The 19,465-nt window shown below is 44.1% G+C and overlaps 1 protein-coding gene across 2 annotated transcripts in view; it reads right to left on the minus strand.

Annotated features, from left to right (window-relative positions):
• Positions 1–8,598: 8,598 nt before the first annotated feature.
• Positions 8,599–19,465, minus strand: part of afap1l2 (actin filament associated protein 1 like 2) — a 178,547-nt gene continuing 167,680 nt past the window's right edge. For both annotated transcript variants that reach the window (XM_045702610.2, XM_014159299.3), the window contains exons 18-19: positions 18,596–18,745; positions 8,599–14,933 (exon numbers count right to left, since the gene is read on the minus strand). In XM_045702610.2, coding sequence (XP_045558566.1) covers positions 14,907–14,933; positions 18,596–18,745 — 177 coding nt within the window. In that variant the 3' untranslated portion in view covers positions 8,599–14,906. The remainder of the gene's footprint in view (positions 14,934–18,595; positions 18,746–19,465) is intronic.

Genomic DNA, 19,465 nt, shown 5'->3' on the forward strand with positions numbered 1-19,465 from the left:
CCGCCAGGGTACCTTTGCCCCACCTCTGGTTTACTGACCCCTGCCTGCCTTGACCTATCTTTTCCCTGCCCCTGTTGGAATATTAAACTATTGTTTATTCAATGTGGTCTGCATCTGGGTCTTACCTTCATACCTGATAGCACGAACTGGCCATGACTGACCCAGCAGACACAGACCAGCTGCGCAATGCCATCTCCTCCCAAGGAGCCTCCATTGGAAGGCACAAGGAATTGCTTTGTGGGCTGATGGAAGGGGTCCAAACGTTGATTGAATGCCATGACCTGGCATTGGACATGCTACTGGAGCAATTCTGCGGGTCGTCTGGGGGCCAGCCTGCCATGGTGGTAACCCCACAGCCCCTCAGCAACTCGGCGGTTAGCAGCGCCGCCCCAACGTCCACTCCACCTTCCCAGGAGTCCCGCTTACCTCCTCCGGAAAAGCTTTAATGGATAGTCGAGCACCTGTCAGACGTTTTTAGCTCATTGTGCCCTCATTTTTGAGCTTCAGCCCTCCTCCTTCCACTCGTATTGCTCCAAAATAGCCTACCTCATCATGCTGATGTCTGGAAGGGCTCTCACCTGGGCTACTGCCATATGGGAACAGCAGCCGACCATATGCGCAAGCCTCGAGGGGTTCGTTGGAGAGGTGATGAAGGTCTCTGATGCCCCGTTCTCCGGGAGAGAAGCTTTCCAGAAGCTAATCCAGCTCCGGTAGGACGCCTGCACTGTGGTTGTCTATGCGGTGGATTTCCACAAGTTGGCAGCGGAGACTGCGTGGAACCCGGAAACACTGTTTGACATGTTCCTGCACAGTGTCTCGGAGGAGGTTAAGGACGAGCTTGCGGCTCGGGAGTTACCCACAGATTTTGACTCCCTCATCGCTTTGACCATCTGCATTGATGGGCGATTGTGGGAACGACGGATGGAGAGGAAATTCGATTTCACTCGCACGTCCGGAGATTCCACCTTGCCTCCGAGTCATCCCGGAAGTCCCCGACAGTCCCGTGGCCGAGAGCACCCGAGATTACCCGACCTTCCTCAAGAGTCACCAAGGAGGGCCGACGAGGCACTGTTTCCCGAGCCCATGCAACTAGGCAGGGCTGGGCTGTCGCCAGCAGAATGGCAACACCAAATCAGCACAAGGAGCTGTCTGTATTGCGGGACTTTTGGTCATTTTGTGTCCTCGTGCCCGGTAAAATACCAGGCTCACCGTTAGGAGCGAGTTCTCTGGGGGGCCATATGGGGAAATGTTCTGCTTCCTTTACTAGCACCCCTTTTCATGTCATTCTTCTGTCGGGAAACCAGTCCAAATCTCTTCAGGTCCTCATTGACTCTGGGGCCGATGAGAGCTTTTTGGACGCCACACTGGCTTCCAAGCTGAACATCCCCACTCAGCCCCCCTCCATTCCCGTGGATGCTAGAGCGTTGGACGGGCGCTCTATAGGTTGTTTTGGGATTCTCCTGGCTCCAGAGACGCAAAACACTCATCAACTGGTCTACAGGTGCCATCATGGGCTGGAGTCTGTTCTGCCACGCCCACTGTCTGAAGTCGGCGCAACCTGCCCCGGGACGTCTTCCTGGGTCATCGGAGGTGGTTCCAGATCTCTCCGCCATTCCAGCGGAGTACCAGGATCTCCGGAAGGTGTTCAGCAAGTCCCGGGCCGCTACCCTTCTGCCGCACCGCCCCTATGACTGCGGGATTGACCTTCTCCCTAGCACCACGCTGCCCCAGGGTGTCTGTACTCACGGTTGGGACCTATGGAGGACAACATTGGGGACTCCCTAGCTACTGGATTGATCCGTCCCTCTTCCTCTCCCACTGGCGCAGGGTTCTTCTTCGTGGAGAAGAAGGACAAGACCCTGCACCCGTGCATTGACTACCGGGGACTCAATGATACCGCTTCACCATGGCTCCAATCCCGCTTCATCTGGACCCTTCCCGTCAGTTCGTGAAGGAAGCCAAGGCTTCAGATGTCAGAGTGGGGGCTATTCTGTCCCAACGTTCTGCCCTGGACCTTAACCTGTTATGGCTAGGGGGCAGTATTTTCACAGCCGGATAAAAAACGTACCCGATTTAATCTGATTATTACTCCTGCCCAGAAACTAGAATATGCATATAATTATTAGCTTTGGATAGAAAACACTCCAAAGTTTCTAAAACTGTTTGAATGGTGTCTGTGCTAGCGGAACGTCTAGATGTAAGAGGTTTTAAGCTGCATCCCTGCGCCCTCTTCTCCCACCGCCTCACCGCCACAGAGAGGAATTATGATGTGGGGAATCGGGAGCTTCTCGCAGTGAAGATGGCATTGGAGGAATGGAGATACTGGCTCGAAGGGGTTTAACCTCTTACATCTAGACGTTCCGCTAGCGGAACACCTGCTCCAATATCCAATGATGGGCGTGGCGCGAAATACAAATTCCTCTAAAATCCGAAAACGTCCATTTTTCAAACATATGACTATTTTACAGCATTTTAAAGACAAGACTCTCGTTAATGTAACCACACTGTCCGATTTCAAAAAGGCTTTACAGCGAAAGCAAAACATTAGATTATGTCAGCAGAGTACCCAGCCAGAAATAATCAGACACCCATTTTTCAAGCTAGCATATAATGTCACAAAACACAAAACCACAGCTAAATGCAGCACTAACCTTTGATGATCTTCATCAGATGACAACCCTAGGACATTATGTTATACAATGCATGCATGCTTTGTTCAATCAAGTTCATATTTATATCAAAAACCAGCTTTTTTACATTAGTATGTGACGTTCAGAACTAGCATACCCCCCGCAAACATCCAGTGAATTTACTAAATTACTCACGATAAACGTTCACAAAAAACATAACAATTATTTTAAGAATTATAGATACAGAACTCCTCTATGCACTCGATATGTCCGATTTTAAAATAGCTTTTCGGTGAAAGCACATTTTGCAATATTCTCAGTAGATAGCCCAGCCATCACGGCTAGCCATTTAGACACCGACCAAGTTTAGCCCTGACCAAACTCCGATTTACTATTACAAAAGTTTGATTACCTTTGGTGTTCTTCGTCAGAATGCACTCCCAGGACTGCTACTTCAATAACAAATGTTGGTTTGGTTCAAAATAATCCATCGTTATATCCAAATAGCGGCGTTTTGTTCATGCGTTCAAGACACTATCCGAAGTGTAAATAAGGGTCACGAGCATGGCGCAATTCGTGACAAAAGATTTCTAAATATTCCATTACCTTACTTCGAAGCATGTCAACCGCTGTTTAAAATCAATTTTTATGCCATTTTTCTCGTAAAAAAGCGATAATATTCCGACCGGGAATCTGCGTTTAGGTAAACAGACGAAAGAAAACAAAGCATGGGGTCGACGCGGGCACGCGCCTGAGTCTCACAGTACTGTGAGCAGCCACTATCCAAACGCGCTACTTTTTTTCAGCCAGAGCCTGCAAAGCCACGATTCAGCTTTTTGCCGCCTTCTGAGAGCCCATGGGAGCCGTAGGAAGTGTCACGTAACAGCAGAGATCCTCTGTAATGGATAGAGATAATCAAGAAGGGCAAGAAATTGTCAGACAGGGCACTTCCTGCATGGAATCTTCTCAGGTTTTGGCCTGCCAAATGAGTTCTGTTATACTCACAGACACCATTCAAACAGTTTTAGAAACTTTGGAGTGTTTTCTATCCAAAGCTAATAATTATATGCGTGTTCTAGTTTCTGGGCAGGAGTAATAATCAGATTAAATCGGGTACGTTTTTTATCCGGCTGTGAAAATACTGCCCCCTAGCCATAACAGGTTAACATCAGTTCATTGTGTGGACTGACCACAAAAACCTGGAGTATCTCTGCACCGCCAAGCGCCTCAACTCCAGGCATGCGAGATGGGCCCTGCTGTTTACCCGGTTCAACTTTTCCCTCTCCTACCGGCCGGGGAGATGCCCCGTCTTGCCGCTATAACACCACGGCTACCACTCCAGAGCCCGAGACCATCCTTCCCACCTTGTGCCTGGCGACGGCACTCAGCTGGGGTATCGGGAAACAGGTCTGGGAGGCGCAGTGGTCCCAGCCGAACCCTCGGGGGGGACCCAGATAACCGGATGTTTGTGCCTGACTCTGTCCACTCTGCGGTCCTGGAGTGGGCCCATTCCTTCAGGCATGCCTGCCTGCCAGCCAGGCTCCCGGCGGATCCTGGCCTTCGTGCATCAGCGCTTTTGGTTGCCTACCATGGTTTCAGATGTCGCCGCCTTTGTCGCCACCTGCATAGTCTGTGCACGGAACAAGACCCCTCGACAAGCTCCGGCTGGCCTCCTCCAACCTCTGCCCATCCCTCATCGCCCCTGGTCTCACATCTCCCTTTACTTTGTCGGGTCTCCCCCGTCTGATGGCAATACCGCCATCCTGACCGTGGTGGATAATTTTTCCAAGGCCGCCCATTCCTCTCCCCAATTTACCCTCTACCATGTCTTTTGCCTGCCCCTGTTGGAATATTAAACTATTGTTTATCCAACGTGGTCTGCATCTGGGTCTTACCTTCATACCTGATAGATTCCCTCATCATCAAGTGGTTTGTTATAATGTTATTGGAATGCAGTGTATATGACAGGTTTCAAGACATAGATTTCGTATTTAACAAGATAGATTCATTTAGGAATATTATAGATACATTTGAAAATAAATAGTGTTTGAAAATAAAATATAGAAATTAGGGATGCAAATACTGACCAAAAAACTGTTGTATGAAGTGTTTTTTGTGTATATAAAAAAAGTGCAAAATGTTGCTAATATAGTACTAAGATTATATATTTTCCAAAATGTGTTGTGTTATCTGCATTACTATGAAAATGTTTTAATTATCATTAGGCATATTCCACCTATTATTGAAAGAGTTGTAGCAATGGCAGACCAATCCAATTATAACCAATGGAGCTGGGTGGCGGCCGTATTGGAAACTGTGTACCCTATGGTTAAATCAGCATTTTCCAAGTTTTATGTTAAGTTTGGTGCATTCATTATGAAGGCATTTTGCGAAAATGGGTTACCTGTACCTCTTTGCTGGATGTAATACATTCCTATGGGATTTGATACTGGGTGCAATGTACAGGGCAGGTTTCATGTCACATTTCTTGATGTAAACACACTTTATAGAATCATATTGCATATAATTTTAATTAATAGACATCAGTGAATGCTTATACAACATAATATATTTGAATTCGGACATTTTTGGGGATATTTCTACCACTATTCTGGTAATATTTTACTAAATACATATAACTGACATACTTGGGCCATCATGTTGGGTTGTCCTCATTGTAACACACATTTTAAGGCATTATTGGTCTTATTACACAAGTTATTTATTAAGTTATGTACTGTAAATGCAAAATCAATGCAGTTCCTCATTGAAATGAATGGTGGCTTGGACTGATTATAGAGTATGATGACTCTATATAGAAAAAAAAAAAAAATCCTCAAAGGGTCTCCTTGTTCTGTGTGCAATTTTTGTAGTTATCATCTAGGGTGTCATGTGATAATAGACCACATCCCAATAGTGTCCATTCTGGCTCTATGTACCCCAAAATGTACATTTTGCATACACAAATCTAAAATCTAATTTCTATTCTCCTTTTCTATTCACTTTTCTATTGTGCCTCATCCTTCCTTTGTTGCTCATGTTATTGTCTTCTCATTCACTGTATCTGTGATTCACTGTATGTGTGTGTGGTGTGTGTGATTCACTATGTCTTTGATTCACTGTGTCTGTGAGTAGAAAGTGTCATCCCAGTCTGCCAACTCTTACTCTTGCATGTTACCCCCGTCCCCTTCCACCCCGCAGAAATTTGACTCTTCAGCGTACCCCTCCTATATGCTCCACTGTCCTCTGCCAACTCAAATACTGGTGAGTTTTACACTGTGTGCGTGTTTGTGTGTGTGGGTCGGTATTCTGCCCTTGAATTGTGTTCCCATGCAAAACTAGACAGATAGCTAACAACTAAGTCTTCAGTAAAACTCCCAAGGCGTGACTTTTCTTGAATAAATATATTGAAAACGTTTATGTTGTGAAACTGCAAAATACAGAAAATAATATACTTTAGTATTCAATTCACATCGATATACTGTAGCTGTACATTATACATTTCAAGTTGAAGTTGCATAAATACAAAACAAGTGCCAAGGTACCATGTATCTGGCATGATGCCAAACCATATAGCGAATTGTTACTCATATGGTAATTGGCTAACTCCATTAATTACTCTAATAATGTGCAACCACCTCTGTACAATAACAATGCATATTACACTACAAACAGTAACAAAACTTCAGTATTGTATGTTTTACAATTCGTTTACATGACGCACGAGCAAAGTAATACAGCTGATGGCATACATGAAAGGCAAGGCAATTTGTGTGAGTAACCTTGTAATTCAAACCCCAGACTAATATAACTGGGTTGGAACCAAAGTGTTGGTCGGTGTTTCATGTGGGACCGTAATTCATGTTGGACAGATAGAAGGTATAAAACAAAGATGATCTATTATATTGATAACGTAGATGAGTCACCGCTTTACAAATGGAAATACATGTCCTCAAAAATTGAAGGCAGGCAGAAGGAGGCAGTTCAGGTGGGACCATTCTTGCCAATGAGAAGGCAGATATGCATGTGAACAGGCAAAAATATATTTTTTTCAAAGATGCCGAAATGTCATGTGCGTCCACCTACACTTAGTATACAAAACATTTAGAACACCTGCTATTTCAATGATAAACTGACCAGGTGAATCCAGGTGAAAGCTATGATCCCTTATTGATGTCACTTGTTAAATCCACTTTAATCAGTGTAGATGAAGGAGAGGAGACAGGTTAAAGAAGGATTTTTAAACCTTGAGACAATTGAGACATGGATTGTGTATATGTGCCATTCAGAGGGTGAATGGGCAAGAAAGAAAATCTAAGTACCTTTGAATGGGGTATCTCCAATGTAGAAAATAGTAAAAATAAAGAAAAACCCTTAAATGAGACGGTGTGTCCAAACTCTTCACTGGTACTGTGTGTGTGTATATATATATATATATATATATATATATAGGGTCTTGATCTGATGGTCCTCCATCCACACCTTGATTGACCTGGCTGTGTGGCATGGAGCATTGTCCTCCTGGAAAAACCAATCCTCAGAGTTGCGGAACATTGTCAGAGCAGAAGGAAGCATGTTTTCTTCCTCGCACCCACCAAATTGCACAGTGGGTGCGAGACCTGGAGATAACCAACAAGCCACAGTGTCTCGCACCCAATTTGGTGGAGGATCGGTGATGATCTGGGGGTGCTTCAGCAAAGCGCATGAATCAAGCCAAAATCAAGTTTGTCCTGGAAGAAAACTTGCTTCCTTCTGCTCTGACAATGTTCACCAACTCGGAGGATTGTTTTTTTTCCAGCAGGACAATGCTCCATGCCACACAGCCAGGTAAATCAAGGTGTGGATGGAGGACCACCAGATCAAGACCCTGTCATGGCCAGGTTTGACCAGTTGTCTGCAAATAAATGCTCTAAATGACAATTTTGATATGGAATTTGAGAGAAATGCTGTCAGTAGTTTATAGAATTAAACAAAAATGTTCATTTTACCCAAACACATAGTAAGTACCTTACACCACTGGAAGATAGTATTATTATCAAAAACCTTTATTGAACCCGCGCTACATAACGTTTTAGTCGATTTTTCTGGCCAATGCATGCTACATTTGGATCAGTTTAGGGTCCCGCAGACCGATGCACTCGTAGCTTAAACATTTAATGAATTGTTACACCCACCCTTAAGAGCCAGGCTAGTTCAGGCTTGGTTTGGCTCAAATCAGTAGTGTGAAAAAGGTGTTAGATTCCAGTGTAAGTAGGACCATGATCATAAATTACTACAAGGCTCATGTACCTGTTTACAATGTTTTGAATGGCATTTGATCTGAATGAGTTTCTATAGTAGTGACCATACATTTGCCAAAGGCTACTAAAACTACAGTGTTCTATCCCTTACTTATGGGTTATTAGTGGTATAACTTGTGGATTGCAATTGAGATGATTTAACATCACCTTTTACTTGTCTCTTCCTCAATGATTTAAACCCAATGGATGACTTAAATTCTCACGTGGAACAAGGACTAGTTCTGTTTCATATTTTTTAATATGATTCTACAGTTGCTTTATTAACTTTTTTTTTTAACCAGTTTGCTGTCCCGGTGCGTCTCCTAATCAGGGTCAGTTGAGTACTTTCTTCTGTGACCTACTGGTAATACACCCAGAAAATCAGAGCTCCAGGGATGGCGAGCCAAGAGACATGCGGAGGTCACCTTTATCTGACGCATGTACACCAGTTCCCTGCTCTTTTGGTGAGTAGCCCACAGTTAGGTTTGCGCTCACTCACCAGTGGTGCCGGAGCACCCTCTGGTGCCGTTAGAGCCAGGTGCCCTTTCATTATTTTTATTTGAAGGGACAGTGTTAAAACACTAGGATATGGGGACAGAGCTAGGTGGCGACTGACAGTTTGTTTTCCTGCCTTGGCTACTTTTTGGGGGGTTGCCTGGGGGCAATGTAGGATAGGAATGGTTCCCAGATTGTGTTTTGTATTTGTATTTATTATGGATCCCAAGGCAGCAGCTACTCTTCCAGGGCTCTGGCAAAATTAAGACAGTTATACAATTTTAAAAACATTACAGTACATTAATTACAGAATTCACAACAAACTAAGTGTGTGCCCTCAGGCCCATACTCCAGTACCACATATCTACAACACAAAATCCATATGTACGTGTGTATGTATAGTGCGTATGTTATCATGTGTGTGTCTGTGCCTATGTTTGTGTTACTTCACAGTCCCCGCTGTTGCATAAGGTGTATTTTTACCTGCTTTTTGAATCTGATTCTACTGCTTGCATTAGTTACCTGATGGGGAATAGAGTTCCATGTAGTCATGGCTCTATGTAGTACTTTGCGAAGAGACCTCTGGTGGCATGTCTTGTGGGGTATGCATGGGTGTCCGCGCTGTGTGCTAGTAATTTAAAACAGACAGCTCGGTACCTTCAGCTTATCAACAACTCTTACAAAAAAAAGTAATAAGGAAGTCAATCTCTCTTCCACTTTGAGCCATGAGAGATTGACATGCATGTCATTAATGTTAGCTCTCCATGTACTTTTAAGGGCCAGCCGTGCTACCCTGTTTTGAGCCAACTGCAATTTTCCCAAGTCCCTCTTTGTGGCACCTGGCCACACAACTGAACAGTAGTCCAGGTGCGACAAAACCAGGGCCTGTAGGACCTGCCTTGCTGATAGTGTTGTTAAGAAGGCAGAGCAGCACTTTATTATAGACAGACTTCTCCTGTTGAATCAATATGTTTTGACCATGACAGTTTACAATCCAGGGTTACTCCAAGCAGTTTAGTCACCTCAACTTGCTCCATATCCACATTATTCTTTACGAGATGTAGTTGAGGTTTAGGGTTTAGTGAATGATTTGTCCCAAATACAATGCTTTTAGTTTTGGAAATATTTAGGACTAACTTATTCCTTCCTACCCATTCCGAAACTAACTGCAGCTCTTTGTTAAGTGTTGCAGTCATTTCAGTCTCTGTAGTAGCTGACGTGTATAGTGTTGAGTCATCCGCATACATCGACACACTGGCATTACTCAAAGCCAGTGGCATGTCATTAGTAAAGATTTTAAAAAGCAAGGGGCCTAAACATCTACCCTGGGGAATTCGTGCTTCTACTGTGTTCTGTTAGACAACTAACTCTTTATCCACATTATAGCAGGGGGTATAAAGCCATAACACATACATTTTTCTAGCAGCAGACTATGATCGATAATGTCAAAAGCTGCACTGAAGTCTAACAAGACAGCCCCCACAATCATTTTTTCAGCAATTTCTCTCAGCTAGTCATCAGTCATTTGTGTAAGTGCCGTGCTTGTTGAGTGTCCTTCCCTATATGCATGCTGAAAGTCTTTTTTCAATTTGTTTACTGTGAAATAGCATTGTATCTGGTCAATCACCATTTTTTCCAGAAGTTTACTAAGGGTTTGTAACGGGCTGATTGGTCAGCTATTTATGCCAGTAAAGGGGGCTTTACTATTCTTAGGTAGCGGAATGGCTTTAGCTTTCCTCCAGGCCTGAGGGCACACATTTTATAGTAGGCTTAAATTGAAGATGTGGCAATATCGTCCGCTATTATCCTCAGTAATTTTCCATCCAGATTGTCAGACCCCGGTGGCTTGTCATTGTTGATAGACAACAATCATTTTTTCACCTCTTCCAAACTGACTTTACTGAATTCAAAAGTACAATTCTTGTCTTTCATAATTTGGTCAGATATACTTCAATGTGTAGTGTCAGCGTTTGTTGTTGGCATTTCACCCCTAAGTTTGTTTATCTTGCCAAGGAAAAAGTAATTAAAGTAGTTGGCAATATCAGTGGGTTTTATGATAAATGAGCCATCTGATTCAATTAATGATGGAGCCGAGTTGGCTTTTTACCCCAAAATGTAATTTAAGGTGCTCCAAAGCTTTATACTATATATTTTTGCCAATCAGTTGGGCTGACAGGCTTATTTGCCATACCTTTTGCCTCATCCCTCTCAACCATAACATTTTTCAATTCCTCATCAATCAAAGGGGATTTAACAGTTTTTACAGATCATTTTCTTAATGGGTGCGTGCTTATTAGTAACTAGAATAAGAAATTTCATAAATGTGTCAAGTGCAGCGTCTGGTTGCTCCTCATTACACACCACAGACCAGTAAATATTCTTTACATCATCATCACGTATTGGATGACCTCTTATACACTATATTAGGCCCAGCCTTTGGAATTTTGGTTTTCCTAGATATGGCTATTATAATGTGATCACGACATCCTATGGATTTAGATACTACTTTAAAGCATATTTCTGCAGCATTAGTAAAGCCGTGATCAATACATGTTGATGATTTCATTCCTGTGCTGTTTGTAAATACCCTGGTCGGTTGACTGACAACCTGAACCAGGTTGCAAGCACTACAGTTTTAATATTTTTCTTGAGTAGGCAGCTTGATGAGAGCCAGTCAATATTTAAATCATGCAGACAATATACCTCACTGTTGATATCACATAAACTCAGCAAAAAAGAAACGTCCCTTTTTCAGGACCCTGTCTTTTTAAAGATAATTCGTAAAAATCAAAATAACTTCACAGATCTTCATTGTAAAAGGTTTAAACACTGTTTCCCATGCTTGTTCAATGAACAATAAATAATTAATGAACATGCACCTGTGGAACAGTCGTTAATAAGACACTAACAGCTTACAGACGATAGGCAATTAAGGTCACAGTTATGAAAACGTAGGACACTAAAGAGGCCTTTCTACTGACTGAAAAACACCAAAAGAAAGATGCCCAGGGTCCCTGCTCATCTGTGTGAACATGCCTTAGGCATGCTGCAAGGAGGCATGAGGACTGCAGATGTGGCCAGGGCAATAAATTGCACTGTCCGTACTGTGAGACGCCAAAGACAGAGCTACAGGGAGACAGGACGGACAGCTGATCGTCCTCGCGGTGGCAGACCATGTGTAACACCTGCACAGGATCAGTACATCCGAACATCACACCTGCAGGACAGGTACAGGATGGCAACAACTGCCCGAGTTACACCAGGAACGCACAATCCCTCCATCAGTGCTCAGACTACCGGCAGTAGGCTGAGAGAGGTTGGACTGAGGGCTTGTAGGCCTGTTGTAAGGCAGGTCCTAACCCGACATCACCGACAACCAGGTTGCCTATGGGCACAAACCCACCGTCGCTGGACCAGACAGGACCGTCGCACCACCACGTCTGGTCTGCCGACGTAACTCTATCCGCTGTGCCCTCAACCGGCATTTGCCGGACATCGGAGCAGACGCTTCTACTAGCCCCGGCCTGCTAAGTTTAAATGCTTGTATCTCCCGCTTGCTAGCGTAGTAACAACTACCCTGCGGCTTCACTGTTTCATCTATTGCTGTTCAATGGACCCTATGATCACTTGGCTACATAGCTGATGCCTGCTGGACTGTTCATTAATCACGGTACTCCATTTGTCACGTGGAATGACGCTGGAGGGACGAAGCAGGTAAGGGGAGTAAACATTTAATAAATGACGGATATATAACGAGACAGGCACAGCGTCAGCAAACAGAAACTAAGACAAAAGACAATCAATGCAGCAGCAGGGAACTGACAAATATAGGGGAGGAAATAAACAGGTGATGAATGAGTCCAGGTGAGTCCAATAATGCTGATGCGAGTGACGAGGGAGGGCAGGTGTGAGTGATGGATGGCAGGAGTGTGTGATGCAGAGTAATCTGGCACCCTCAAGCGCCAGGGGAAGGGAAGAGTGGGAGCAGACGTGACAGTATCCCTCCCTCTTGGGACGCCGGGGCGAATCGGCCGAGACATGGGCGCTGGGCAAGCCAGAAGGGGCGTGAAAACCCGACGAACCGGCAGGAGCATGAGAGCCTGGCGAGCCGGCCAAGGCATGAGAGCTTGACGATCTGGCTGAGGCAAGACGCCTGTCGATCCTGCAGCAGAAGGGGAGCCCGGTGATCCAGTGGAGTGTGACGTGGGATGGGAACCTGCCGAGCCAACTGAGGCAACAAAACCTCTCGAGCCAGCCAGGGCGTGAAAGCCCAACGGGCTGGCTGAGGCACCCCCGGTTCCATCGGTGGCGGAATCCACCCCGACGTCACGAACAAAACAAACAAAACACTCCTGGACCGGCTGGGCGAACAAGAACTGATGATCCGGCTGAGGTCCGACGTGGGATGGGCGTCATCCGAGCCAACCGGGGCAAGGAAACCTCTCGATCCAGCTAGGGCGTGAAAGCCCGACGAGCTGGGTAGGCATCCCCGGTTCCATCGGTGGCGACCCAGAGCTGCTGCCACCATTCCAACCGGAACGCCAGCACTCCCCGATGCTTCGTATGTATGGCTGCTGTTGCTACACGTATGCTACGGTTACAAGACACACGCCTCCTTATTGTCCCTAAGCAAACAGCTGGAGGCAGGGCTTTCTCCTATAGAGCTCCATTTTTATGGAATGATCTGCCTTTCCGTGTGAGAGACGCAGACTCGGTCTCAACCTTTAAGTCTTTACTGAAGACTCATCTCTTCAGTAGGTCCTATGATTGAGTGTAGTCTGGCCCAGGGGCGCGAAGGTGAACGGCAATGCACTGGAGCAACGAACTGCCCTTGCTGTCTCTCTCCAGAGATTCTCTGCCTCTGACCCTATTACGGGGGCTGGCTCACTGGCTTACTAGTGTTCTTCCATGCCGTCCCTAGGAGGGGTGCGTCACTTGAGTGGGTTGAATCACAGACGTGATCTTCCTGTCCGGTTTTGTGCCCCCTCAGGTTCGTGCGGTGGAGAAGATTTTCATGGGCTATACCCCTCTAGTAGTGTGGGGGCTGTCCTTTGGCAAAGTGGGTGGTGTTATATCCTGCCTGGTTGGCCCTGTCCGGGGATATCGTCGGAAGGGGCCACAGTGTCCCCCGACCCACCCGTCTCAGTTTCCAGTATCTTTGCTGCAATAGTCTGCTGCAATAGTCTATGTGCCGGGGGATTAGGTTCAGTCTGTTATATCTGGTGTCCCGTGTGAATTTAAGTATGCTCACTCTAATTCTCTCTCTCCCTCACCTCCCAGAGGACCTGAGCCCTAGGATCATGCCTCAGGACCTCCTGGCCTGATGAATCCTGGCCGTCCCCAGTCCACCTGGTCACCCTGCTGCTACAATTTCAACGGTTCCGCCATGCGCTAGGGAACCCTGACCTGTTCACAGGACGTGCTACCTTGACGTGCTACCTGCTGTTTTCAACTCTCTCTCTCTACCGCACCTGCTGTCTTGACCTCAATGCTCGGCTATGAAAAGCCAACTGACCTGTCGCACCCTCTACAAGCACTGTGATTATTATTGACCCTGCTGGTCATCTATAAACATCTTGAAGAACATTCTGGCCTTAAATGGCCATGTACTCTTAATAATCTCCACCAGGCACAAACAGAAAAGGACTGGCCACCCATCAGAGCCTGGTTCCTCTCTAGGATTCTTACTTGTTTCCTGCCTTTCTAGGGTGCTTTCCTAGCCACCATGCTTCTACATCTGCATTGCTTGCTATTTGGGGTTTTAGGGTGGGTTTCTGTATAGCACTTTGTGACTGCTGATGTAAAAAAGTTCTTTATAAATACATTTGATTGATTGAATGCATCTTCTTTCTGGAAAGTGTTTCATGAAGACCCATTTGACTGTGCCGGCAACTTGAAATTAAATTCCATTATGAAATGCACATAACATTTATCAGCAAGCAAGTATTTATGTCAGTACTAAGTTTTTTTATTTGAATAAAAGTGCAAGTTTTAGCTAGCATACAAGTAAACAGAACAGTGTAATATGTATTTACATCTTGGCTATCAGCCTGTACCAAATGGTAGACCTAGTAGTGGGGTCGTCCCCTGTGGCATGCTGGTGTAAGAGGAAAGTGGCTCCATATTTCCAAAAAGAATACTGTATATTATTTAAAAAAAACCTCTTTAAACATTTAAAAAAATGTGACAATATGAAAATGTGACTATGAAAAAAAGGACTTAAATCGTTTTCAAATCTAGAATTGTCCAGTGGCATTGGTTTTCCAGTAGACAGGTGTGCCTGGTCTCTAATTGGCTTTCTGTGGAGCCATTCGTTTCTGTCCTATTCTCTGGTTGGACAGAGGAAGGTGGAGGGGCAGGGAGGTGGTGGGGGTGGCGTCCTTTTCCTCCCTAGCCCCCCAGTGCAGCCACTCTTTGCCAAAGCATAGCACCTGACCTGGCCATGGGTCATAATGATGACCTCAAATGTCATCAGAGATCAAAGGGAAAGTCTTGCTCACCCCTATGTGGTGGATTTCTTCTCCCATTCCTGTGTGTGCAGAGAGAACAGCGTTAATACCAACCATGATAGTTTCTGTATTTTACATTGTTTGAAGCTATTAATTTGTTCTCATGGCTCTTCATATAGCTCCAATGAATTCATTTGAGACGTTACATTTCTTCAGCCTTATCCCTGAAAACAGGCTCAAAACAAAAATAATTGTGCCTTTAAAGTGGTGGTCACCAACCTTTGAGTCAAGATCACTTTCGATGTCAAAATGCAAGCCGAGATCTACCGCTCAGATATATTTTTTAAAAACATGACTTAAAAAATGTAAACCTATGTAGCATTAACCTAATAAAAACAGTTCTGCAGGAATGAGGTTTGTGCAGTAGGCCTAATACATTATCACAGCATATTGACTATGCTTGCCCTGACAATATTGTTCTTCTCAGACCATATTATATTTCAAAACTTGAGTTACATGATAACAAAATAGATCAGTTGTTTTATTACGTGCGAGGCACTGGTGGGCATACATTTAAATAATGTAATTTTTTATTTTACCAGACTAATGGTACCTGCATGCATCTGATGGTCAGTCTCAGCAGAGGGAGGGAGAGAGCAGCAGAGGGTTCGCCTCTCAAAGTCCCTGCTCTCTCCCACCGGTGAGACTGACCAGAGAGAAGGGACAATGTCTTCCACCTGATGGCAAAACTCGAGAAGAACCACATTATTTCTATCTCATGCACAAATTAATGTTGTTGTTCCTTTGAAGTTAAACATTCCTCGATATTAAAATAGACACGACGAGCCACTAATAATAAAAATGCAGGCCTATCAATATACTTGGCTACTCATTCATTGCAGCTGTAGTGCTGGTTGTAGGGAGAAGCACATTTGTAAAGGTGTTGGAAAAAAAACAGTGTTGACAGTGCTGAATAAAACTCACTCTTTGCTGTTTTCTTTGACTGTCTCTCTCTGGTCATGGTTTTAAAAGTTATGAAATCTCACATAGGCTAGTATCAACTTTGCTGTGGGTGGGGTTATGGAAGCTGCAGGCACAGTAATTTGAGCTATCCGATTGGTCAGTAGTAGGTGCTTTGATTTAGCTCTCCATGTCCAAATCAAATGGTTCAAAATTGGAACACTTTGCCTACCCGGCCGGCGTGTAGGCCAGTTGATTCAAGTACACCTACCGCCAACAGCCCAAGACGAAAAAAATAAATACAAAAAATAGAAGCTCAAGGCTTTAATCGTTGGATTTCTACAGAAATGTTTGTAGATTGACTGATTGGTGACCACTGATTTAAATTACTGGTTCTCAAACGTCTCCTCAGGGACCTCCAGACATTTCACACTTCTATTGTAGCTCCGAACTAGCTCACCTGATTCACTCAATTAGTCAAGAGCTTGATAAGTTGAATCAGATGTGCTAGCTCAGGAATAAATCAAATACATGGAATGGCTGGGGGTCCCTGAGGAGAGGTTTGAGAACCACTGCTTTAAAGGATGTCAATCTCAGAGGCAGTACTGCAATAGTCTTGCATTTTGTCTCCTTTCCTCTGGCCAGTGTAAGAATAGTACTAAGTCAGAGTAAATGTACAGTGGCAAGAAAAAGTATGTGAACCCTTATGAAATACCTGGATTTCTGCATAAATTGGTCATAAAATTGGATCTGATCTTCATCTAGGTCACAACAACAGACAAACACAGTCTTCTTAAACTAATAACACACAAACAATTATACGTTTTCAAGTCTTTATTGAACACACCGTGTAAACGTTCACAGTGCAGGGTGGAAAAAGTATGTGAACCCTTGGATTTAATAACTGGTTGACCCTCCTTTGGCAGCAGTAACCTCAACCAAATGTGTTCTGTAGTTGTGGATCAGACCTGCACAACGATCAGGAGGGATTTTGGACCAGTCCTCTTTACAAAACTGTTTCAGTTCAGCAATATTCTTGGGATGTCTGGTGTGAACCGCTCTCGAGGTCCTGCCACAGCATCTCAATCGTGTTGAGGTCAGGACTCTGACTGGGCCACTCCAGAAGGCGTATTTTCTTCTGTTGAAGCCATTCTGTTGTTGATTTACTTCTGTGTTTTGGGTCGTTGTTCTGTTGCATCACTCAACTTCTGTTGAGATTCAATTGGCGGACCGATAGCCAAACATTCTGCCGGCAAAATGTCTTGATGAACTTGAGAATTCATTTTTCCGTCGATGATAGCAAGCTGTCCAGGCCCTGAGGCAGCAAAGCAGCACCAAACCATGATGCTCCCTCCACTATATTTTACAAACAACTCAACTGTAGTTGTTCTTTCCAAACAACTCAACTGTAGTTTCATCTGTCCACAGAATATTTTGCCAGTAGCGCTGTGGAACATCCAGGTGCACTTTTGCAAACTGCAAATGTGCAGCAATGTTTTTTTTGGACAGCAGTGGCTTCTCCGTGGTGTTCTCCCATGAACATCATTCTTGTTTAATGTGTTACGTATCGTAGACTCGTCAACAGAGATGTTAGCATGTTCCAGAGAATTCTGTAAGTCTTTAGCTGACACTCTAGGATTATTCTTAACCTCATTGAGCATTCTGCGCTGTGCTCTTGCAGTCATCTTTGCAGGACGGCCACTCCTAGGGAGAGTAGCAACAGTGCTGAACTTTCTCCATTTATAGACACATTGTCTTACCTTGGACTGATGAACATCACGGCTTTTAGAGATACTTTTGTAACCCTGTCTAGCTTTATGCAAGTCAACAATTCTTACTCTTAGATCTTCTGAGATCTCTTTTGTTCGAGGCATGGTTGATACCAGGCAATGTTTCTCGTGAATAGCAAACTCAAATTTTGTGAGGGTTTTTTTCAGGGCAAGGCAGCTCTAACCAACATCTCCAATCTCGTCTCATTGATTGGACTCCAGGTTAGCTGACTCCTTACTCCAATTAGCATTTGGAGAAGTCATTAACCTAGGGGTTCACATACTTTTTTCAACCTACACTGAATGTTTAAATTATGTACTCAATATGGAAAAATACAATAACTTCTGTGTTATTAGTTTAAGAACACTATGTTTGTCTATTGTTGTGACTTAAATGAAGTTCAGATAAAATTTGATGACCAATTTATGCAGACATCCAGGTAATTCCAAAGGGTTCACATACTTTTTCTTGCCACTGTACTGTATGTGTATGAGTAAATTAGTAAAAAGTATGTTTGTGTGTGATCATATCAACAACATACACTGAGCATTCAAACATTAAGAACACCTGTTTTTTCCATGACTGATTGACCAGGTGATTCCAGGTCAAAGCTATGGTCCCTTATTGATGTCACTTGTTAAATCCACTTCAATCAGTGTAGATGAAGGGGAGAAGGACAGGTCAAATAAGTATTTTTAAGCTTTGAGACAATTGAGACATGGATTGTGTGTGTGCCATTCAGAGGGTGAATGGGCAAGACAAAATATTGAAGTGCCTATGGTATTAGGTGCCAGGCGCACAGGTTTATGTCAAGAACTGCAACACTACTGGGTGTTTCACGCTCAACAGTTTTCTGTGTGTATCAACAATGGTCCACCAACCAAAGGACATCCATCCAACTCAAAAAATGCATACAAAAATGACCTTTGAAAATATGGGTTCTCCATTATAGATCCAAATAAAGTATTCAAATGCCTGTGTGTGGGGGGAGGGGGGGACAATAACCTCTGACCTTAGCCTTCTGCAGGACGTTGCCTTTGCTGGATGCCATGATTGACAGGGGTCTATTCTTAAGCGCGGTGGCAGAGTTGACAGGAGAGGAGTCCCCATAGTTTGTGGGGGGAGAGGGAGTCTGTGGGGGGCCCATGGATGCTGCTTTCGCCTGTAACAAGAAAGTCAAGAACTGAATGCTTATTCTGAATGTTTATCAAAGTTAGCTAGTTAACTTAGTGATGTTGAGGGGCATACTACGATGCAAGCTAGATCTACTCAGGGTTTTCTGAAGAATCCTAGCTTCAGTTAGCTTCACATTCCAGCTCAAGCTTCATTCGTGTTACGACGTTGGATATTGCTCGTCCGCCAGCCGCTAACTCCAGTAGGCTTGTGCATGCACGTGCATGTGGCTAGTTGAACGCCAAACTCTTCATTGAGACAATGCTGAAACATCAGTACATGGGCGAGTCAGTGCCACATTTTCGTTTGTGCCGAAATCAAAATGAAAGAAATGTTATCTTGCAAATTCAGCAGGCTACGGTGTGAAATTGGCTTTTAGAAGTGCCATCATTATTTGATTACTTATTGTTAACCTTTCCTTTTTAACATTTTCGCCTAAAATGACATACAGAAATCTAATTGCCTGTAGCAAGGATATGCATATTCTTGGTACCATTTGAAAGGAAACACTGAAGTTTGTGGAAATGTGAAAGGAATGTAGAAGAATATAACACAATCGATATGGTAAAAGATAATACAAAGGGAAAAAAAACGTTATTTTGTATTTATTTTGTACCATCATCTTTGAAATGCAAGAGAAAGGCCATAATGTATTATTCCAGCCCAGGTGGAATTTAGATTTTGGCCACTAGATGGCAGCAGTGTATGT

Source organism: Salmo salar, chromosome 19, assembly GCF_965601325.2.
Source record: "Salmo salar chromosome 19, fSalSal1, whole genome shotgun sequence".
Lineage (NCBI taxonomy): Eukaryota > Metazoa > Chordata > Actinopteri > Salmoniformes > Salmonidae > Salmo > Salmo salar.